Genomic DNA, 24,779 nt, shown 5'->3' on the forward strand with positions numbered 1-24,779 from the left:
CCAGGAAGTGTGGGAGAGGTGCTAGAGCCCAGACAGGCAGATACTGTATGTACACTGTGCTTTATCACTGGGGGAAGTTTCAGAGGGGCCTCAACAGCTGCCTGCAACAGCCGATGTCCTGTCCTGTTCTGAGGCACATCAGAAGAAAGTAGGTGTGGGGCTAACACGGGTACATCAGAGTCAGGTACAGCCCCTTCCTTCAGCATTTGTGGTGTCTCAGGCTGGCAGAGCCTGGTGACCCTACACAGGTAGTTACTTAAGTATTTAGTGTATAGCATAATTGGCAAAACTTCTATACTCTGTATTCAGTACTAAAAACAGAGTACGCTATGCTGCTTAATGTGAGTATTCCATGTATGAACAAAATATGAAGTATCAGATCAGATCTTAACCCTTTACACATCCATTTCTAAACTGAAGGGTATTTTTACTCACTCACTGCGGTTCTTTCCCCAATTCTTAAGCCTGGAGGGTGATCCAGAATGGAAATCACAGGTAAAGTCATTTTGTTAATATATTAAGGTGAATTGTAGTCCATCCTGTGCAAGACAAATTGGATTTAAGTCACATGAAATACCGGCTTAGAGAGGACACTGTGGTTTCACTTTGCGGCTCGGCCGGAGGTTACATAGTTCTTATTACTCTCCTCTTGCTTCCACTCATTTTGTGAAAACCATAAAATCTAAATCATGGGCGGGGGAGAGACAGAATCAATACAAGTGAGAACAATCAATTAAATAAAGCACAGTTTAGCTTCATTTTAACATGGCAACATTAGATAAAACTCTATGTTCCAGTACAAAAAATGTAACTAAATTGTACTCCACAATACTTGCATACAAGAATGTATTATGCAGACATATTATTTTTCTGATATATCACTAAGCCCGATTTATCATCATCCGCATCTGAGGATGCAGATGTGCTGTGATAACATTGGCCCAAATTGCAATGCGAAAAATGACATATGACATCATTGCATGGATGTATTAATTATCGTATGACGGGACAGAACATGCAAAAAAGTTCTGTCCATGGGTCATCCTCAACATTATTAGTGTATTTTTGAGAAAAAATACCCCGATCATAAGCTGCACATGGGCAGCTGTCAACATCACTGCTACCGCCACTGCTGTCACCCTCCTCCCCATTACGGTTACAGTGCTGCTGGGATTCCTCTTTGTCTGACCCCCTGTACTGCTCATGTGAACTGCTGCTCTAGTTCTGGACTTCCTAATGTATGATTGCCATCACCTGTGCTAAACAGGTTGATTGATTAGAAAGGTGTTTCAGCACAGGTGATGGCAATCATACATTAAGAGGGAGTCCAGGAGCAGAGCATTGTGTCCCTCCTGGAGAGAGTCATGTTGGGAGGTATGTGTCCATCAGAAACTGGTAGCTAACTACACAGGGCCAGATTATAATGGGGGCCCAGGGGGTCAGTACCCCTGGGCCCCCCTCTATCTAGGGGCCCGCTATGGTTGGCATGTATTTAAAAAAAATATTAAGCTTCACCTATCTGCCAATGTGACAATGATTAATGGTGCTGAGCATCAGGTGCCAAGGCACACTGACTGCATAAGTGTGCAGTGCATTACTGTGAGTTGACTAAGTCCCATAAGACTTTGCACAAGAGGTTAGAGGCTGAGAGGCTTGTGTTGAGCTTTGCTTGGTGGAGCTCATCATATGCTTCTCAGGCCCATGAAGGATAGCAGCAGCAGCCTCGTCATGGGAGGGTTTTTAATCAGAGGCAGCGCTGAGCCTGTCAGGTCTCCTACAGAAGAACAAACAAAGGCTTTTCGGTACTTGTTTAGTTTCACGGCGGCAGTTACGTACTTAGCGTAGCGTCCCTTTCAGAATCGGCCTCGTGTTCCCGCGCCCTAGCTCCCCACAGGTGATGGCAATCATACATTACCAGGGAAGTCCAGAAACAGAGCATTTTCTCTCTGAAGGAGAGGGTCAGGTAGGAACCCTGATCTTATTCAGGCTGACATGCTGATGTGAAGGAGAAGTGTTGCTTGGCAATGATGTCACAACCAAGGACTATGGGCCTTTCAGACTTGATCACAACGCACATTTTTTCTCAACTGGGAAAAACCATGTTCACCGCAGTTGGGGCAGATGTAACATGTGCAAAGTGTATAAAGGTGCACATACACTGGTCCGACTTGTCTGACGCACAAATCGGACCTGATTTCCCTTGAACTTCCCCCTCAGCTCCCCAGGAGGGCTTCCATACAATTTGGTACTTGATGTGCCATCTTTTACATGAGATAAATGCAGTACACATGGGCTGATACAGCACACATGGCAGCACCCCTCGAATTATATGACATACATGGCAGCACCCCTGGAATTATACAGCACGCATGGCAGCACCCCTTAAATTATACTGAACACATGGCAGCACCCCTGGAATTATAAAACACAGTAGGCAGCACCTGTGGACTGATATGGCACACTGGACAGCAACACTTGGACTGATATGGCAGACACATGGCAGCACTGCAGTGAAAAAAACTATCCTTTTTCATTTTTTTTACTCTTAATATTTTTTTTGTGTTTTTTAAGTAAAGCTGTCCATTAGTAGTTCCCCTCTTAGTATTTCACCCCAGCAGACCTCCACTTAGTAGCCCCCTGCAGTAGTCCCGTAGTCCCCCACAGCCCCTTTGTAGTCTCCATAGCCAGTTAGTTGTGCCCCCTTCCCCCTCTTGCAGTAGACAGCAGGGACACATCCGTACTGTCAGAAATCCACAGCCAGAATGAAGATGGGGCTGATCACCGCGACTTATATAGGGTCCGGGTCTATTGAGAATCCGACAGCGGGATGATGACGTTAAGCCTCATTCTGGTTCCGGAAAATGGTACGGAAGATCGGGTATGGGTCATAGGGTCGACAAGAAACAAAGTTGACAGCCATTAGGTCGACCACTGAAGGTCGACATGCATCAATGTCGACATGGGGTTAGTTCGACAGGGACATTAGGTTGTCATGCACAATGTTGACAGTCATTTTTTGTCCCGGATGTTGACACAGTCGACATGGACACTAAAAAAGTGCTACGCTTGACACACTATTTTATTCTCTCACCACACCCTTGTGGATTGTAGGGCATGAAATACTGCCTGTTGGCACATGTCGGCTGAAACAAAAGGGAAAAACCTCATGTCGACTTCTTGACTGTAGACCATGTTCTTGTTGACATAATGCTTACATAATGACTCTGTCGACCTAACCCCATGTAGAACTTAAGTCATGTCAACCTTCAGTAATTTCTACCTTCAGTGGGCGACCTAATGACTGTCCACCTTCCTCTTGTCGACGGCAGGTTCAGGCAGGTTCAGTTATCTAGGAACAGAATCCGCTAGTCCCTAGTAATAATACAAAAACTCAATGAATTTCAAAATAGGGTATCAATGCAAATTAGTTTGGGAAATATTTATCGACGCTTGGAAAAAGATAAAGTGGAAAGAGATAAAGTCACAATCAATTCGCTAGTTGAAATTTTTCAAACACAGCCTGTAACATGACAGAATAGGATTGGTTGGTACTCTCTCGCTCCATTTTATCTCTCTCTCTCATTGTACAGCAGTTATCCCCTGTTGCTTCTCAAATAATGAATCACTGGGGTGATTCATTCACTGGGGTGCAGGGTCACAACACTCTCACGGAGCCAGAGGCAGGAGTCCTGTGTGAGCTGCAGCAGCCTGTCAGCCCACCCTACCACCGTGGCCACACTGCGTGCTGTAGAGAGCGATCGCCAGCTGCTGGAGAGAGACCAATGTGTACCATCCCCCTTAAGAAGAAGCCACACCCAGCATACAGGAAAAGCCTGTATGAGTAGTGCAGTGCCTGCTGCTGAATTCCATTGTCTGCTACATTTGAGGATGCATTCCTCCCGGCCTCCGCAGGTACTGTTCATTCTGGGTTCGGGAGTAAGTTGTGGTGCCTGGTCCCCTTCAAATATATTTTACAAGTCTCAGTGTGTTGTGTCACTAAAAATGGGAGGGGGCGCTAGAATTTTTTTTGGCTGGGTGGAGCAACATTTCTAGCTACACCACTGGTGCTATGGATTGTTGGAGGGGAGTGGGCCCCAAATCATCTTGCCTACGGTCCCATGAGGTCTAAGTATACTAAAAACAGTTCCATTTTTTTTTTAATTCTTTCATTTAAAAAAAAAAAAAACATAATGTTTAAATATTTCACTTTATTGAATAGAACAATCCCGAAAAAAATATAAACCAAAGTAAATATCCAAAGGAAAAAAAAAAAGAGATAAAGTATGTTAGATGTACATGCTTAATTATGCTATCATCAATGCAATCAATGCATCTGCCCAGTGAGAAAAATGATTTGTGATTGTAGCTGATGTGAAAGAGAATTTAGGGTACTTTTGCTTATCATTTTGTTGCCCAAGTTTTATGAAAAAATACCATGCTGCCATGCAATCTATCATATCGGTGGCAGTTTCATTTGGATACACAAAACAGCGGAGATCTCAGTTACAGTATGTGTACCAAAGTTTCACACAAAGGTTCAAATTTACCTGCCACACCCCAGGCACTTTCTTTGAATTATAGGAATATTGGGGCAGATGTATTAAGCCTGGCGAAGAGATAAACTGGAGAAAAAGTGGAAGGAGATAACGCACCAGCCAATCAACTCCCAACTGTCATATTTCAAACACAGCTGATTGTCTGGTGCGTTATCTCCTTCCACTTTATCTCCAGTTTATCTCTTCACCAGGCTTAATACATCTGCCCCATTGGATGTGCAGATGGCTGGGACTTTAGGGGTGGCTGGAATCCAGCTAATTTTTCACTTGAATAAAAATCTACTTTATCATACTGAAGAAGTACTCCACTGTAGCTAACTCCTTATCGTTGGCTAAAATCGAATGCAAAGTATAATGCTGTGTACAAATTTAGCTATTTGCACTATCGATTTTTGACTATATAATCAAAATGGCATAACACATAGTGCAAATCCCACCATGCTTTTCAGCACTCGACCCCACGACATTGTAATCGAATGTAGAAATAGACTGTGCAGCACAGTCTACAGTATTTCTACTACCTCAGAATTAGGGCCATGCTGCTCAATGCAGCATGGCTCCTGCACACCCCCCTCCACCGTCCCTCCCTCCCTGCCAGCAGATGCCTGATCCCGGCGAACACCAATATCGAATCTATATCGGTGGCCACCAAATCGCAGCATGTGTGCACACCTTAAGTGGAAAGTCTAACAATGTTTTCAGTAATGTTTTATTTTTTTAAGGTCTTTCCCAACCTCACAAGTATCAATGAGAAGATCAAAGGATGTTCCAGTATGTTTGCTTATTATACAAGGCAGGGTTCCTTGGCTTCTACACAGAAAGTTGCAACAACCCAATGCACAACATAAATATGCAATCCTGGTGTTTACTTATTGAAAATGCATCTTAATTGGATGGCTGTTTCTGAACTCCTTTAATGACATTGAATCTCTATATCACTTTTCAATGATTTCCATATCCAGAGAAGCATCCACATTTCAAGATACTGTTTGTACACTTTCTGGAGATTGATCCTTCAATTGCTAATTCTATAGTGTGAATTAATTCCTTAATACCACAGAATATCCCATTATTCCTATAGTTGTATAGTATCCATATTATACCCATCACATACTCAATCTGAAGTTGACAATTCTCTACATGACATGTCAAGCTCAGCTCAATATGGAGCTGTCCCTGATAACGAGGAATACGGAACTGCTTGTAATCAAGGCTATATGAGACCTAGAAGGAAGTAGGTCACAAACAAACCCTTGTATAGATGTTACCATCTGAGCCTAAGGGCCTTATTCTAGTTCACTCTTTCTGACAAAATCCTTCTTAGATGGACAAAACCATGTGCACTGCAGGTGGGGCAGATGTAACTTGTGCAGAGAGAATTAGATTTGGGTGGGGTTTTACTTCAAAGTGAGATCTATATTGCAGTGTAAAAATAAAGCAGCCAGTATTTACCGTGCACAGAAACAAAATAACTCGCCCAAATCTAATTCTCTCTGCACATTTTACATCTGCCCCCCTGCAGTGCACATCTAAGAAGGATTTTGTCAGAAACAGTGAACTAGAATAAGGCCCTAAGTCTCTTCTGCATTTAACGGCAATGTAATGTGTGTTGGGCAAATTATTATGAACACAACCCCTATGCTTTTATTTACTTTATACAGATTTGCAGTATATTATTGTTAGTGCTGATCTCCAAAGCATTTCATGAGTATTGAGCTGTCCATGGTACTTGCAGACAGCAAGTGATACTGTATAATGGAGGATAATACAGTGGATTCCAAAAACAAGCACAATCCTACTATGTGGGGTGTGTTCAAACAGAAATCTAAATTGCAGTGTAAAAATAATGCAGTCAGTATTTACCCTGCACAGAAACAAAATAACTCACCCAAATCTAACTCTCTCTGCACATGTTACATCTGCCGCCTCCCACCCACCTGCAGTGCCCATATTGAGAATACATTTGTCCTGCGATCAGTTCTGAATTACAGTAGGAACTGAGTATGAGTCATTGTGTGACCAATGTTGCAGACCTTTACTGCACGTGCGCAGTACAGACCCAACCCATTTATGTCCCTAGTTTATGTCCATTAAATAGTTCATGTTGGAGGGTACTCAGTTCTTTTGTAAATATGTCACTCACAGTAAGACAACACTGTTACTTTTAACTTCCTTCAGAGGCTGGGATATTGTATTAGAGTGTCTATTCTCTGGACTGGGAGTCTAGAACTCTGTTCTAATACTGTAGGAAGCGAAAAGAAGTTGCTTTAGCACATATATATATATATACTTATGATGGGTGATGTGGAAGTCTCTCTCTCTCTCTCTCTGTGAGGGGTATTCAAGGTCCCAGGTGGAAAGCTATGACAGCGAGCCCCGCCAATAGTTCAACGTCAGAGTACAGTATTCAACTTGCTTCTTCCACCTCGCTGGTTCCATTTGGCAAGATGGAAACGGCAAGTGTGGCCTTTAAAATGGCGGACTTGCTGCATTTGCGGAGAACCTTACTGTTTAAGGGGATTCTTTCTGTACTCTCACGGCCAGGATTTCTCCCTAACATTGAACAGGGCAAGGGGGTTTGACAGTGAGGATATATTTTCATTGCCGGAAATAAGCCATTCTCGCCATAGAAAACCCTCTCGCCCTGGCATTGTGTCTAGCCAGTCACTCTGACCTGCATGCAGCAGCCACTGTCAGAATCACAATTACTGTCCTGGTACAGTGTCATTTAATATAAGACTGTGGAGCTTTGCATCAGTGCCTACAGGAGGTGCTGCCAAAAGAGAGTTACTGGGAGGGGAGCCATATCACCTTTTCTATGGATGTGAATGTGCCCCTGCATCAGTTGCGTCACCACAGTCCCCAGGCCACATCCATCAATAAGATTGCTGCCTTTTTTGCCCCATCCATTACTTGTCAACCATTGCCATCAGATAAAAAACAAAAGATTCCCAACTCCACTGCGCCACTCAGATCGGCTGCCCGGTTCGTATCAAAGGAGCACCACTCCGCACTGACCTGAGTGCTGGTCCCTATGTGCACGTAGTATTTTCTTTCTCTTTGAATTCCTATTCAATAACTGTCTATCACTCTGGAAACCAAGAACTGACATTATTGACCTGAACAAAGGTCCCTATGTTCACGTAGCAGGTTCTTTACAGCGAGGGGTACAGGTCATTGCGGTCCAGTGGATAGCCACGTGAATACAGACAACTGCTTGGAGGTCCAGGGAGAAACTATATGGACTTTCATTCAGTAAAGTAGATCAGCACCTGGTTACTATCTTTTTGTTGGACATTGCCATCAGAAGCTGAGGGTGTGCTCAGGGAGTCTCTCAGGTTGCTCTTTCGCTAATTTTGGTCACTGGGAACAATGGGGTAAATTTGCTAAAATAGTAGCTCTATTGAAGGTGGTATGTTGCCCATACCAACCAATCAGATTATACCTCTTATTTATTTAGCACCTTCTGAAGATAATAGATAGACTCAGATTGATTACTATGGGAACATCCCATATTCAATAAAACTCCCATATTATTAAATTTACACCAGGATCTCTCACAGTTTAGTTGCACAGTGTCTCCTCACACACCATCTCCACTGCTCTCCCTTAAGATGGCCCAACTGCCAACAGTAACAGCACCTGGCACAAAACATGACTTTCACGACTGCATGTCCAAAAACAATCAGCCTGGCCTGTAGTATGTAGAGGGGTGGAAAAGGGCACAGAAGATGGTTAAATGTAAGTGGCAGATCTGATGGGGTATATTTATAGTTTCGCACTGTATATACCGCAGTATATTCTGTTGTGCTTTACAATTACTATATATACAGTATATGATGAGATATATATATACTCTTTAAAGGGGATATTTACCTGGCATAATTTAAACACCACCAGAGCCAAGAACATGTATTATTTACACATTTATATGTTCCAACCTCTCCTATGGTGTTGCACATGGGATGAAATCACTTTGTCAAAAAATACATCAGTAATACCACAATGTAGACAACATGATGCCTCCTTGATACGGTGATATACTGATATGAAACATGTTGACATTTTCAATATGCAGAAATGCAACATTTTCAATATGTTGGCATCTTCTATAAACATGAAAAAATGTCAACAGTGTACAGAATGCTCACACCACAGAGAAGGGGGTTAGGGTAAAACACTAGGGGTGAGTTAAGGTTTGGAGCAGTGGTTCCCAACCTGGGGTATTAGTACCCCTGGGGGTACTCTGCAGACCAGTTGGGGGTACTTGAAAATAATATTGGTAATGGCGGAAGATGAAAAAAGTATTTTGATGGCAGAAGAAGAAGAAGATCCATTGCTATGGAGAAGAACCATGTTGTGTCACTTATTCAGCGTCATCAGCGTCTCATTGTGCTTTTGCCTGACCAGCAATCCAATGGGAGCTACGCATGCTGCCCTCAGACATCAGCAATCATCTGCCCTGCACTGACATGAGTGGAAGAAGCAGAGGCATTAATCCTACAGGTGTAAGTGGAAACCCTGGAGACAGTACACAACCAGCGGCCAGACATGGAAGCGCACGATTCCTGTCCATTACTCCTTAATATAAGGACATGCATAAGGATACGCATACCGCTCACTTCCACTCCACTCATAAGTACTGTCTATATTTTAAATTGAGAGGGGTACTCATCAATGAAAAGCCTAATCAAGGGGTACGGGAGAGAAAAATGGTTGGGAACCACTGGTTTAGAGGTTCCACCACCACATGTCATTATGCTGACTGTACAAAATATGCCAAACTCGTTGTGCCTTACTTAGTTAGTGTGCCCTAAAAACTATGAATAGTGCTTGATATTGCCCAAAGTAGCAAGTACAATATCTGACTTTGCAGTATCTTGTGAAGTGTCCTTGATACCTCCCTTCTCTCACAGAGAACTTAATCCACAAAAGCATTTCATGAATTAATATATTCTATCCAGTTAAGCCAAGTAAATTATTATCAACACTTCATAAAAAATTGTTCTTTACAATATTCATTGGTACTGACATAACCAGTTTTCCTCTTTAAACAATGACAATGAGCCATTCTTAAATAAATAGTCTTACTGTTTGAATAATATTAATTTTTAATTGAAATATTAATTTCAAACACTTCACCAAAACTAGTGATGTCATCTTAAGACACATTATTTAGGTCGGTGTTGTAGACAGAATAAATAGTGGTTATACTGTACATATTTGCCAATAGCTGATAATATTTCTGCAGTGACTGGATTCCTTGTCACCTAAATTGACCATATAGTATGCAGATTTGTCAAGAGATTAACACTGGCTACAGTTTACAGTATGTAGTTAATTTACAGACAGACAAAATACCGATTGACAGTATCCCCACAACCAAATGCAGACGCACAATATGCGGTGAATGGTGTAAGCGCCTTATTGGTGGAGAAGAGAAATATTGTCCTGCCTCCTCTTCATTCTCCCCATCACCTTTATTGTACAGCTGCTGGCAGATTCTCTCAGATGATCCCTGTAAATACTTATGTCCTCTCATCCACTTGTTTGTACTGTAGCATGGAGGACAGATCTCAAGGTCAGAGATAATGTATAAGAATATATCATGTTACCATCTCATGTGGGAAGCTCATAACAACAGTCAAAAACTATGGTCAAATTATCCTGACACATGTAATTGCAAACAGAGCATAGTTGCCTACCCTCCTGCATTCTGCAGGAGACTCCCTGAAATAACAGAAATCTCCCTGATTAGTCTAGCCCACATTACACTGTTACATTTTTGGGGATAAAAGGAATGAGAGATACAGTAGATACAGTTACATTGAATCATCAGCACCATTTCCCAGCACTTTACCAAGTATAGTATTTCTTACTAACTGCTTTGGGGTTCATCTACATTGGGATATAAGTCATTTTACAAGATTCCTCTCAGATGTAGCAGCACACACCCACACTTCTAGGTGCCACGTTCACAATCTCTCCATATATGGAACTAGACACGCCCTTTTGGTGGAGCATGACACGCCCCCTTAATGGCGCGATGTGTAAAATTCTACTGCCAACTATAATCTCCCTGAAACTAGTTTTCAAAAGTAGGCAATGAACCAGAGACATGCCATTAGGAGCATCGGTCAAAAAGAGATGGGAGTGCCAGAAATACAGGATCTGGGCCATTGTTATTTGTTACTACTATGTGCATGCGTGGCTACAGACTGCTTGTGTAATGATAAATATGGATTGCAACTAATCAAGATGACTTTATTTCACCATGTTGGTACATTGCTGTACTGCTGCTGATTGCTGGAGGGGTGAGATATATGAGTATCAGGAAAGAAAAAAAAATTCTACTGCAAAGGGATGATCAAGGCTTGAGCTGGCGTCACGCACCCTCACTGAAAATGCCTGGGCACACCTGCGTTTTTAGTGTAACTCCCAGAAAATATCCGGTTACTCCTCCTAAATGCCGGCTTCCTATCAATTCACTTCTAAAGAAGATTTTAACGGTAGTTGGTCTTGAACTGTATGCATGTGTATTCTCTCAATAATTCACAGCCCAGCAGTTAGGTCTGAATAGCCCCCACAATGGATGCTTTTACTAGAGATACCCCCCCACCACCACCAATCACCGCTGCAGATAATACACTGCACAATTCAGCATCGGTAGTAGCCTTTTATAAAGAGTTAAACTCTATCTCTTCCAGAAATAAAGCTCTTTTTTTTGCCAGTTTTTAGTAATTCTCGGATTTTGCAGAGGTTGTGTTAAAAAAATAAATCTCCATTATCATCCCTTCAACACACAGCCACACACACACACACACACACACACACATATATTATAGACATTTAAATACTGTCTTAATTGGAACTGAATCATTTCAATAAAAATGCAGTATTATGTGGACTATGAAAACCTACAGTAGGCACAATACATACTGTAGAACCAAGAAAGACACAATGCACCGCATAGTGACACAATGACACTAGAACGTAGCACAGAAAAGGTGCGGTCAGTAAGAATTCATTAAGCTGACAATAAACGCAGAACCTTCCAGCTATAGATTGTAACAGTTGTCCGGCTGCTCCCTTCTCACAACGTCTCTTGATTATATTAAAATTCCTTCTTAACTTATTATCTTTCCAATTTCATCTTCTCACCCTCTCTTGCAAAAATTGTAATAAAGGAATTAGTGGAAATGTGAATGCCAGGTCCCTCGCCTCGCCTGTACCTTTAATTCAAATTTTAATGAGCTGCTCTGGCTGCATCCTGGTGCAGTGAGGACCCTGGCCATGTAATTGTATTTTGCTGTACATAAGAAGTGAGTATTTGTCTCTTCATCATTTTAGTTGCCTCCTGAATCCTCTACAATTGTCAGGAGGTCGCTGTACGTGACCCTGAATCAATTAACAGACGAGTAATTTGCATCTTCTATGCACTTGTCAGAATGCTCCAATACAACCCTGGCTTACTTTCGTGATATGTGAACCTGCATGAAACACACACACCAGCAAACAAATGTATTTTATGCAGATAAGATTGTGTATTTTTGTGTAACTGAGCACTGCAGGCTTTGTGTCTGTATAGCTAATTGTGTCTGTTTTGTATAGTGTAGACAACATAACCTTTCACATTGCATAAATCACGGCAATGGCTGTCTCTGAATTCGACTGTATCTGGGAGGCAATATATGTGCACAGTGTAATTTACTGTAAGCCACCTTTGAGTGCTGGTGGTGTCATGTGGTGGTATTATTGTAATGTGGGAGACTATGGAGGGGCTATTATTGTTATTTTGGGGCTGATTTATTTATTTTTTGGGGGTTTTTTGTTGGCTTTTGTGCGAGTATTAATATGAAGTAATGGGGACTCTTACTGCCAGTGTAGATTATCGCCCACGATAGCAGTGTTGTAGCCAGTGTTAAATCGTATGATGTATTGTATGTAAACAAAATAAATTCTCCATAGCATCCAGTTGTGCTTTTTGCCCTTTGATAATCAACATACCTCCAAACATTGGTGGTCATTGGAGCAGGAATTTTTCGCAAACCAATGGCATGTACTTGACTACAAATGGGGCTGAGCCTAAGGGAAATGGGTATGGTTTCGTGGCGCCACAATTTCTGTAAAAGTTGTGATCTGCCCAGAACTCTGGTAGGCTGTGGGCCATGCCCCAGGTTCCCCCTACACCATGAATCTATTCACCCATCGCTTACATGCTGCTCTGCATAAGCAATCCCCCAACCCCCCCCCCCCTACTGCAGGACACTGTGTCCAGGTGGGACAGCAGGATAGTCCTAGGAAAACAGTTTGGAGGAATGATAAAGTATATGTGTATAAAAGCTGTAAAGGCCAGATGTATAAAGCTTCAAAAAGTGATAATGTGGAGAGTGATAAACAACCATCCAATCAGCTCCTACCTGTCATTTTTCAAACCAACCTGTAACATATCAGTTGAAAGCTGGTTGATTATCACTGTCCATTTGATCGATCACTTTTTGAAGCTTGATACATCTAGCCCTAAATAAGAAGAAAGGAAAAACAATGTTGGGAGCATGGACAGTACACACTAGAAGATATATCTGCAGATGATTTCATCTTCATCTGTATCTCTCATCAGATTGGGCAGCATGTTCACTGTACACATTGCCCGATCTGTCATGCCTGATGTCACAAGCGGGTGGGCACACTTACATGTGCCTGCGCAGTTGAGCAGAAAATGACTGTCGGCTCCTGAGCAAGTGTATGAGTGGTCGGCAGATTGCTCGCACACACAGCACAATGTACCATTCATAGATATATATGCGACCCCGTTCCCTGCCACCAGGACTGCATATCAGATTGGATGTTAAATTTGAGAAAAAGAGGTACACTGCGCTAGATAATGCGGGATAATTAAAATCATATTTGTATTGCATCAAATTATAAATGATATTGTTATAAATCAATGAATATGGTGCCAATTTAGGTTAAGAAAAACTATAACATTTAATGAAAAAGACAAGTAGACATTAAAACACGATGTATCATGAAAAAAAAATGAATAAAAAGTCTGTGATGACAAAGGGAACTGGTAATGAATTTCAGTCCATACGGTACCGTATTCTCGGGGTCCTGTGTTGGAGGGGTCCGTTCCTATAATGCCTTATGGGGCTACTATAAGCCCATTTCTGGTATTTCCAGCAATTAGGAAAATGGTGCTGTAGTAAGTCCAACTGTACCGCGGTGTTATGAAGGGATGGCTCTCCCAGATGGATTGGGAACCTCCGTTCGGATGAAAAGAGCCAAGTGATCCGTCTTAGTCGGAATGGATGGTGAGTGTTGGTCTTTCAGCAGAGATTTTGAGAGACTGGTCCGGAGCCCAATGATGGCAGGGGCAATGGTACAGGATGGGACTGAATATATGCGTTCCCTTGAGTCCACCAACGCGTTTCGCCGTTATCGCGGCTTTATCAAGGTGTACAGAGCTCTGGTCTTGTGGGGTTTAAATACCCTTCTGACCATATTGATTACAAACCTAATTGGCACATGTGTTTCAACATAATTAACTTAAGTTCAATAAAAAAACAACCTATGTCAGGAGCCCTGAACCTTGGTCTCAACAGAGGTTTACACCAAGGTCTAAGTTGCTGCTGATGACCAACCTGTTGGTTGGTTTGCCAAATGTGTGTCAGCAGTACGAAAGGAAAGAAAATAATGATGTGTGCCACAGTCGCAGCCAGCATTTATTGGGTCAGATCTTCCAAATACTTCAGCTGCTAGCTCCATTCATATAGCCAGGCATTAGGTTGCCTTGTTGGCAATCTGATGTTGCCAATTACGTATTACAATTGACGTACCTAAAAGAAAAGACACAATTTTGTTATAATAAAGGTAGATGGTATACATAAAAAAAAAATACAGTACTTTGAAATCTATGGTGATTTTTGCGGCTACGAAAAAGTTGTTTGAAGTTGGACGTTAGAATGTTCGAGTTTTCTTCAGAACTCAGCCAATGTAATGGCGTATGTCTTTAACGCTCCGAATGCAAACCATATCCACCTTCTCACTGTATTTATAGACCTGTAAGGGTACGATTTTTTAAGACCAATCAGAATGCTCCATATACAGTAGTAAAACAGTTGCCGTCCAGGATATAGAAAGTCGGATACAAAACAGCTCTATAAAGATGGACATAATTAGAGCTACAGAATGTGAGTTTTATTCACCAATTTCATTTCACGAACAAGTACAAATGTAGAGCACATTTGTAACAACTAAACATTCTTAAAAATTATTTCTAATCTCACATCGACCTGGTTATATGTTTAACAATGGCAAAACATCTGAATCCGACTATTTACCTGCAGCTCCTACTAGGAGCTGAAAGTATCTGACTAGTTTTAATGAGCTTGGAAGCTTTTATATTGCCCGACTTTGCAAAATGTGTAACTTTTGCTAAATCAGACCCAAATCGGCTCTCATTAAATCCCAGGCAATATAAGCTCTGTGTACTGTACTTCAGCACTATTAAAATACTCAAACTCCTTCTAATATAAAATATGCAAGTTTTCACAAAATCGTTATTGTACTGGAGATTTAAATATATTGCCTCAGAGTTTCCTTGTATAATGCCGTTTTTCTGCTGTTGTTGTTCTTTACAATGATTCCCATTTCCCTCTCCATCACTCCTGAGACCGACACGAAGCCCAAGCTATAAACCAGCTTATAGATCTTCAGCTTACTGGTCCAAATCTCTCTATATTCATTCCCCCAGGATCACACAAAAGAAACCAGCAGTGGCCAGCTGGAGGCAGAGAAAGGAGATATTTTAAAGCTGAGATTGCCCAGTATTGTACATATTTTTATTAACACATTCTTCTTTTTTAAGTGCCTCATAAGTAATGGGTTAAAGTCATTTGTAAATTCCTGTGGATCCGAGCTACTTATGGGTTTGTGTGCAAATCCTCTACAAGCGTAATAGCCCAGTTCACATGAGATTACCCAGTATTTTGATTATTACAATAATATGCTTTAGCCCTTATTCTTAAGTATTCAGACGCTACAGTTTTCTCTTTAATAGGAATAAAATAGCTACAGATAAAACCGCTTATACACAGTAACCTGTAGGTAGGAATAAAAATCAAATGATAGAACCACCATGACAAATTAAATTTGAATGGACTGCTGGAAAGAATCAAATCTGAAGGGAACCTGGAACCATTTTAAATCTGAAGGGAGAATTGGAATGAATCAAATAGTAAAGGACTAATGGGACACATCCAGAGACATACGTTCATCCAAGTTGCCCAGGGGCAAGTTGAAATTTGGTGCCCCCCTCCCCTTTAAAAAAAAGTGTGACAACGGCAGGTGGGTTTGGGTCAGACTCAGCAGTCTACTGTATTAATCAGCATCCAATCTCACAATCCAGCAGTAGTGGTGGGTGCACTGTTGCTGCAGCACAGGCTGAGAAGTACCAGACAGGAGCCGTCTTTTCCCCAATTGCAGCGCTTCTGGGACAGAGCCAATTAACTCTGCAGCAGATGCACCAAAAAAGCTCCTTTGCAAGAGCTGTGGTCACACTTGGACCCTGCTGTGATCCAGCAGGTGCCTCTTTAGGGCTTGGTGCCCGGAGGCTGGTGACTCCATTGTCTCTGGAAGTTATGCCCCTGGACACACATTAATAAATGTTGCTATGCATGTGATATGTGGCGGGATGTATCTGCATACCCTCCAACCTGACCCAATCCATTAGGTACAAAATGCTCTGTTGCTGGACTTCCCTGCTAGTGGCAGTTACAGAGGTTGGACTCCAGCACAGTCCAATATTCAAAGACGGGGGTCACATCAACTGCCAGTGAGTCCAGGACAGTCATGTTTGAGGTGGCATTAGGTGTGGCTCCCCTATTTCAATATTGCACAGTGCTGCAGCCCAACCTCTGTAACTGCCACTGGCAGGGAAGTCCAGAAACAGAGCATTGTGTACCTAATGGAATGGGTCATGTTGGAGGGTATGTATCTGCAATGCATGTAGCATTTTGCCTACAGAACTACAAAAAATTTAAACTATCTTATGACAAAGCAGTGTTAAGGTGCCCATACACTATGTGACTTCACTATTCAATCACCCTCCAGTGCAGGACCCACCCGGGATTGCATGCGATACCCACTCCCTGCCGCCAGGAGGGGTCCAACACGGAGATCATACGTACAGCACGTATGATCTCTGGGTCTGACCCGATGCACACTGGACCATACATCAGATTAGATCAGATGTCAGACACATCCGATTTGAGCCCAATCTCGGCCTGATCCATTGGAATTAGGGATGAGCGGGTTTGGATCCTAGAGATCTGAAACAACACAAACTTACCTTATACAAGGCCGGATCCGATAAGTCCGCCAGGTCCCGCCATTTTCAGGAGTCCAAATTGAGGCCAAAACGTCATCAACCTTCATCGGATTCGGATCTCTATAAAAGGTCCGGCTCTGGCGCCATCTTCATTCTGCATGTAGAAGTCAGACAGCACGGATGTGGCCGTGGTGTCTGCACAGAAGTAAAACCTATGAGGGACAAAAAACCACTGTGGGGGGATATACTAAGGTGGGGCAACTAATGGGGGACCAAATAGTGGCTGCATAAACTGAGTGGGGCTGCTCAAGGGGGACAACTGTAAAAGTTTGGAATCTAAAGGTACATTTACTAAGGGGGAACTAATGGTGCAGGAACTTTTGTACATCTACTAAAGGGGAACTACTAAGTGGAAAACTGTTCAGGTTACAGCTACTAAGGGGGCATTACTAAGGCTACTACAGTGGCGTAACAATAGTGAGGCAGCCACCGCGGTGGCTTGGGGGAGCCAGCCGACTGGGACTGCGTGCAGGGCGAAGTGTAAAACAAGCTGTGCTTCGCTGCTGCAGGGAAAGGCAGTGCAGCGCGACGCTCCCGGTTCCTTGCTGCCATGTGATTGACAGCTGCTGTCTCCGACTGCTAAAGTCCCGAATCCCAACTAGAAGGGAAGCACCGGTCAGCAGCAGCTCGGCGCTCCCCTCTGTGTCCTAGTTTCTCGGTGCTCAGTACTAGGCTGCACAGCCTGCACTGTGCCTGACTGAGGGCACTGGGCAGTGGCTGGAAGACATAAAGCAGAAGGGACTGGGAGGAGGGAGGGAGCCGTGGATGTCAGTGTGGGACTGAGGAGCTCACCTGCCTGCCTTAAACAGGGGCTGAGACGAGAGTCTCCTTCCCTCCGGAGCTGCTTCCTGCCCTGAAGCCCTGTCCACCAGCTTATCTCGTCTGACTGTCCCTCCCTCCCCCTGCCAGAAGCACAGGCTGGACGGACAGCGGAGAGGTTTATGCACATACACCCTGCCCTAAATGTCTGTCCGCACAGGCTGGCAGAAAGTACAGCAGGCTTCTCCTGCTATGTCTATGAGGCAGGGAAGGAACTCTTATCCGTCTGGACACTCTGATTACTGGGACCTCCCCCGGCCTCTACATGCTGCTGCACTGTGGGAGCCAACAGATGTAACCCTTTCTCACCTGGATATTTACAGTAAGCAGCTGCAAGTGTGCTTTTAACTTTTCCAAAGCCATATTATTTGTGTGTGTGTATATTATATGTATATTTACATAATTACATACATATATTGAAACTTTCAAATTTGCAGATTGTCCATAGTAGTCAGTCCAGGGGTGCAGTCAATTTAAGTGAAAGGTAACACTTTTAATAGTACACAAATACCTACATCTAAAATAAGATGCAGTTTGCCTAATGTCTCGATTGCTGGTGCTTTCAGAAACCTTCGGCACAGCGTCACGTGCGCCAGTAGCGAAATCGGCCTCCCACACATCCGCTAGCCACACTACGGGCTAGCGGACATGACACTCTGAGGTGGGGTGGGCGCCAGGAACGTTTTTGGCAGGGGGGAGCACAATTTATAGTTACGCCACTGGGCTACTACTAAAGGGGGCTGTTATATGGGACTACTGTGGGGGACATTTAAGGGGGGCTCTCTGAAAAAAAAGTTTTTTTTATTTAAATAAAAAAAGTGTTTTTTCCCCCTTAACCTGCAAGGGGAGTTAAGTGTGCCATATCAGTTCAGCTGTGCTGCCCAGTGTCCCGTATCAGTCCTGTGGTGCCCGCATGCGTGCCGTATAATTCCAGGGGTGGCCAGTGTCCCATATCAGGTGCCCCCATTTGTCCCGTCTCAGTCCAGGGGTGCCCCCATGTGTCCTGTATCAGACCAGCCCTTTTTTTATGAAAATAAAAAAAGGTGTTTTTTTTTACGGCAAGGGCTGTTAAATGTGCTGTAGGGGTGAGCCAAGAGTGCCATATAATTCAAGTGGTGTTACTAAAGTCTGCTGTATTATTCCAGGTGTGCTGCTCTTTTTTTTTTATTAAAAGAATAAAAGTTTTGGTACTTGTTTCCTAGCACGGTGCCCGTGCTTAAGGCATGCGATCGATGCAATGGACCCATTTTATGTCAATCAGCAGTTTATTTGCTGGTAAAAGAGAAAATCGCGTTGATCGCGTCCATCTCGGGCCATTATAATGGGCCGCGATGCCACTGACGCGATCAACGCGATTTTCCCATAGAGAATAATGTTAAATGATTTTTAAAGTTAAAATCGCGTTGATCGCGTCGGTCGCGGGCCATTATAATGGCCCGCGATGCGATCGACGCGATCAACGCGATTTTACATAGGGAACAATGGGAAATGGGCCAATATGGCCAATTTCTCATTGTATATGGTTATAAAGTATGGTTAATGCCCCCCATTGTTAACGCCACCTGACTATTGACGCCAACCCGAAGCGTGGCGAGCGCAGCGAGCCCGCAAGAGGCGGCGGTACGCGTCCTCCGACCTTTTCATACCCCCACTATCCACGTCGGCGTGGAGTTGATTTTTTAAAGTGTGGCGAGCGCAGCGAGCCACCAAGCCAGAAGCGTGGTGAGCGCAGCGAGGGGACGCGTATAAGTGTGAAGTTATGCGCGTCCCCTCGCCACACTTTTTTATGATTAACTCCACGCCGACGTGGATAGTGGGGGTATGAAAAGGTCGGAGGACGTGTACCGCCGCCCCTCGCGGGCTCGCTGCACTCACCACGCTTCGGTTGGCGTCAATAGTGGGGTGGTGTTAACAATGGAGGGCCATTTCACCCATTAGGGGGGGGGGGGGTTCCTATTAAAATGGGGGGTTTTGGGGCTTTTTACATTGAAATCAATGTAAAATTGGGTCTCAGGGACCATTTTACATTGATTCCAATGTAAAAATCGCGTCCATCGCATGCAATTTGATGGTTGGCATGCGATGCGATCAACGCGATTTTTCCTACCTGATCAATACAATCAAAATCGCGGGCGCCGTGCTAGGAAACAAGTACCAAAGTTTTTAATCACGGAATTATGAACTATATAATTAATTGTTTTAAATAAACAAAGATATATGTAACAATTGTGAAAGGGGTAAATATCAATGATAATACCACACACTAAAATTAAACTAAGAGTGTTAAAACTTGCACTACACTTATTAATACAGAATACATAAAAGAATATTATGCACAGAATATATGTTTATACACAATATATGTTTATACACTATATAATTTTATAAGCAAAAAAAAATAAAAAAGAGCGATGTAGCTTATAGCCCCAATAGAAATAAATGGCGTATGTAATTGTCAAAACTGTGCATCATGTGTCATACGTAGGTTAAATATACTAGGGTTAGTATAGGGAAGATATTATATAGTGGGGATACCGGGGAAAGGACTCGGATATGGATGTGAGGGAGGAATGGCAGGGTTTGTACGCTAAGTTTTATCTTGTTATGTGTGTTAAAAAATATATGTTATTTTTTTATACTTATTGAAACAGATGATATTGTCGTGTATGTTATTAAATTAATGGACATGGAGTGTCGCCATGTCTGCCGTATAATTCCATGCCTGCCGCCATGTGTGCCATATCAGTCCATGGGTGCCGCCATCTGTGCCGTATAATTTCATGTGTGCTGTATCAGGTCAGGGGTGCCCGCATGTGTGACGCATAAATCCTGGGGTGAGCCAAATGTGTCATATACATACCTCCCAACTTCTGTCCGTATGAAATAGGGACACTCGCGCGGCGAAGCGCCCGAAAAGGGGGCGGGGCGTATGCAAATGAGGGCGCGGCTTATGCTAATTAGCAGCAACCTCATTTTCATACGAGAATAGACGCTGTGCGCATGCGCACAGCGTCTATTCTACTAGATTGGGGGTCTCCCAACTGTCACCCCCCCGCAGCGGGACAATGCCTGCCGCGGGTGGGACAGCGGGACAGGACCCGAAAATCGGGACTGTCCCTCTAAAATCGTGACAGTTGGGAGGTATGCATATAATTCATGGATCGCTGCCAAGTCTTCTGTATAATTCATGGGGTACTGCTAAGTGTGCTGTATCAGTCCAGGGGTGAGCCAAGTCTGTCGTATAATTCATAGGGTGCTGCCAAGTGTGCTGTATTAGTCCAGGGGTGATGCTGAGTTTGCCGTATCAGTCCAGGGGTGAGCCAAGTCTGCCGTATCAGTTTAGTGTTTGTGCCGCCCACTTGTGTCGCTTATCATAGTTAGTGTTTTGGCAAAACCCATTAGAACCCAAAACCTGAAGGTAATCAGAACCCAAAACGTGAAAAGTGGCTGGTGCACATCCCTAATTGGAATCAGGTGAAATCGGGTCCAAATTGCACAAATGTATGGGGGCCTTTATGTAAGAAGGTAAATTCACAAACTGGGATCCCTTGGAACTAGTAACATCCAGCCTTAGCAGCGGAGAGGCAGCATATGGCAGGGTGATGCAGAGGTCAACTGGTGAGACAGTGGGTAACTGTAGAGGCAGTGGGTGATAGGGAGATGCAGTGGGTGACAAAGAGAGTTAGAAAGTGACAAGGAGCGGATGTGTGTTACAGCGGAAGGCATGGGATGGCAGAAGAAGGCAGTGTGAGGTGGTGGTGGGATGTTCTAACCAATTGCGGTACATCCTGCCTCACATCCCATTCATACTATTGGCATACTGTATATACTATATACTATCACATGCAAAGTATAGCAAAGAACAACACTCCCAATAAGAGATGCCCTTTTCGATTAACGCCAGTCGCTCCACTTCTGAGTTTCCCTCCCCAGGATTTATGGGTTCTAACCGTATTTCTGATGCTCATGTGCAGAGGGACGCATGAGCATCAAAAATACAGTTAGAGCCCATAAATGAGCTTTTGTACACATTTTCCCTTTATCACATCCCGACCTGGGAGTGGAGAGGGTGGCTGTGCCATAAGCACACAGTTGAGCATGGTGCGGTCACCACATTTGATGTAAGTAGCTGTCCTGATCTGAATATAGTGGTGTGATAGTAGGCCTATCATTGGTCCTGGCAATGCGGTAATGGGGAGGGGGTAATTAGGTGGCAGAGGGAAATTAGTTCCCCCACTGCTCCAGAACCACTTTACACCCTGCTTCCTGGGATCTTTCTTGGCTTCAAGGAAGAAAACACTACTGGTATGGAGAACCAAATTTTCTTGGATACCTCCCCTTAGAAAATAATAACCCTATGCTAATATTTAAGTGCCACTGCAGCCTTTTTCATATGGCACTACTGACCCCAGCAATCCTTAGCTGTGTTTGTGTATGATGATACTGTTCATGATGTATTGCAATTGTACATGCTGGGCTAAATCACGCATTTATTAATAGATGATTTTTCATTTTCATTTTAAATACTAAATGTGTGTTTTTAAAGCTGAGAACATAGCTACAAATTGTCATATTTTTAAATTGCTAAATATTGATCAAAAGTGACCCTGATCAAAATCCCTAATAATGCACTATGGAAAAATACACGCACACAATCCTTATTTACCGCACTGCTTAGGAAAGGTACGCTACAGTGCTCCACCTGTCCTGGTACTTGTAGGCAGTTACACGATCCCTGCCTTCCTTTCTATATCCCTATCCATTTGTTTTTTCCTTTATCTTTTCAATCTGTAAGCCATTCTGAGCTCCATGTAATCAGGTTTCTTTGGAGTGAGTGCTACACAAAAGCTACGAGTCTAATCACAGATCAAGCAGAAATCCATGCACAGTAGTCACTTGCAGGGATGAAGAGGTTAGCTCCCAAGCTCCGTACCTGCTTGAGTCTCGAATGACTGGGTTAATCAAACTTCAATCCAATCTAACACATAAATAAATTAGTCTAATCAGTTACTGCACTGCAATGTCTTTGGAGATATAGGTATATATTCAATTGATGCCGGATCCATTCCAAAATTCTTTTGCCGAAATGGATCCCGCATCCATTACTCAATGCAGTGGCAGATCTGTTCCAAAACACCACCCTTCAGTGATTTATGTTTCGTGTTCTAAAAAAAAAAAACCATAAGAATCGCTGGATTTTTTTTTCTCTTACGCTATTATTAACCTCAATTACATTAATTTTCACTCATCCGATGGCGGGATCTCGCGAGGTCCGGATACCCGCACTCTCTGGGTGGGAATTCCAGAATGGTCTTAGAGCGTGAGTTCAGATTGGCGATGTTCGGATTCCCCAATATGAACTCGCACATCCCTACTGTACACTGCTATGACCTCTGTATTTTCCATGGATTCCAATATTTGCACCTGTGGTATCCAGTTACCACTATTCATTATCTCCAGTGTCCTATGCTGAGGCTAATACCTGTTTTCTGCATTATCAGCTAACACCGTGAGCACCACCTGTCACTGCTCCCACTTGTGAGTCTGGGCTCACCACTTTCTCTGGCCCTCAACATTGGGTGTCCGTGCAGGCTAAAATGTACACTATTCAGTTAGTGACAGGTCTTCCTGCTCTGAGTACTTACATCTGGTTCTAAGTGTTACAGGAGCTTATTCCAGGGCTGTGATCAGCATGTGGTTCCAGGGCTGTCCTGAATTCTTTGATCAAGGTTTTCATTGTTTCAGATCCATGTTCCAGTTGTAGGTCAGAGCAAGATCCCTGCTGCTGGTTGCAATAATTATCAATCATGTGTTATTTGATGTGAATTTTGACTACAGTTTCAGTACTAGGAAAGGCTCCAGAGTTCTTATAAAGAGTTCATGTCCTGCTAGCAGTGGCGTATCTATAATGGGTGCAGTGTGAGAGGTGCACATGGACCCTTGACTCCCAAAGGGCCCACACCACGCACACTGCACCCATTTTGGAAACATCTACCCTCTGAAATCCCACGGTAAGACCACTGCAAAAAAAATTGAGCAGCAGACATTTTTCCGGTGATCTGTGCATGCGCAGTGGAGTCTGAGTGCACTGGCCTCCTCCTCTTAAAAGATGCATCTGCCTGCTAGCCAATACGAGGTTAATTTTTTGACTTAAGAAAGTTCAAGGTTGACCTCACCTGTTACAATGCCATACCCTAGCATAACTTAAGTCCAGTGGTTTCCCTTCTATACTAGTAGTGTTTACTACCTTTTACTATCTACTCCATGAGAAAGTATTAATGACTCCACATTTTACCTTTTGCTACAGTTAAGCCCAAAGGTCCCAAGACAGATCTACAGAATACCCTATCAATGAAAACAAACAGTTGCACAATTCGGATTCAAACCAGGAAACCGATGACTTATGAAGCCCAAAGTAGTGGAGGGTTTGTTGGAGTGCAGGTTGGTCAATATTGTAAAAAGAGACCATTAGGTCAAAAAGAATAGAAATAGATAACTGGATTGCCAAAAGGTAAAAGAGAGATGGGAAAGTAGATGACAAAGGGTAATTTTAGAAGAGTGTTTATTAATATTGGAGGATCTGAATGAATGATGACAGAGAGATGCCAGAAGAGGTGAGAGATAAATTGATGCAGTGGGAATGTTTGAGCATGCTTTAGATGGTATCAGAAGAGGTTGGAGGAATGTGGTCAAGTAGCAGGTAGTGAGTGAAGAGGATGATACTGTAGGAAGGAAATTACTCTTTATAAGACCAGGGTGAAGTACTGACGCAGCACATAGAAGCCAAGCTTTTGCGCATGCTCATTACCGCCTCTGGTACTGTGCATGTACAGGGCCCGGCAACTGTATTTTACAGTTGCAGGAACCCTGGCAGCAGGGAGCGGTGGAGACCCAGCAGCAAGGACCAGCAGAGATCCAGGAGCAGCGACCAGCTTAAACCCGGTGACATGGTCAGTGACAGACCCCTCCTACTCACAGGTAGCAGCCACTGCTGATCTCTTACATTTTGTAGG

General features: G+C 43.3%; 1 protein-coding gene across 5 annotated transcripts in view; it reads right to left on the reverse strand.

The window, feature by feature from the left end:
- Positions 1 to 13,567: 13,567 nt before the first annotated feature.
- The window catches only part of LOC146007043 (uncharacterized), a 120,287-nt gene continuing 109,075 nt past the window's right edge, over positions 13,568 to 24,779 (reverse strand). For all 5 annotated transcript variants that reach the window (XR_014444213.1, XR_014444215.1, XR_014444216.1 and 2 more), the window contains one exon: positions 13,568 to 14,395. Coding sequence is in view for 1 of the 5 variants with exons in the window: in XM_083145436.1 (XP_083001562.1) it covers positions 14,381 to 14,395 (15 nt within the window). In the remaining 4 variants the exon portion in view is untranslated. The remainder of the gene's footprint in view (positions 14,396 to 24,779) is intronic.

This window comes from Crinia signifera, chromosome 6 (assembly GCF_055691185.1).
Source record: "Crinia signifera chromosome 6, ASM5569118v1, whole genome shotgun sequence".
Lineage (NCBI taxonomy): Eukaryota > Metazoa > Chordata > Amphibia > Anura > Myobatrachidae > Crinia > Crinia signifera.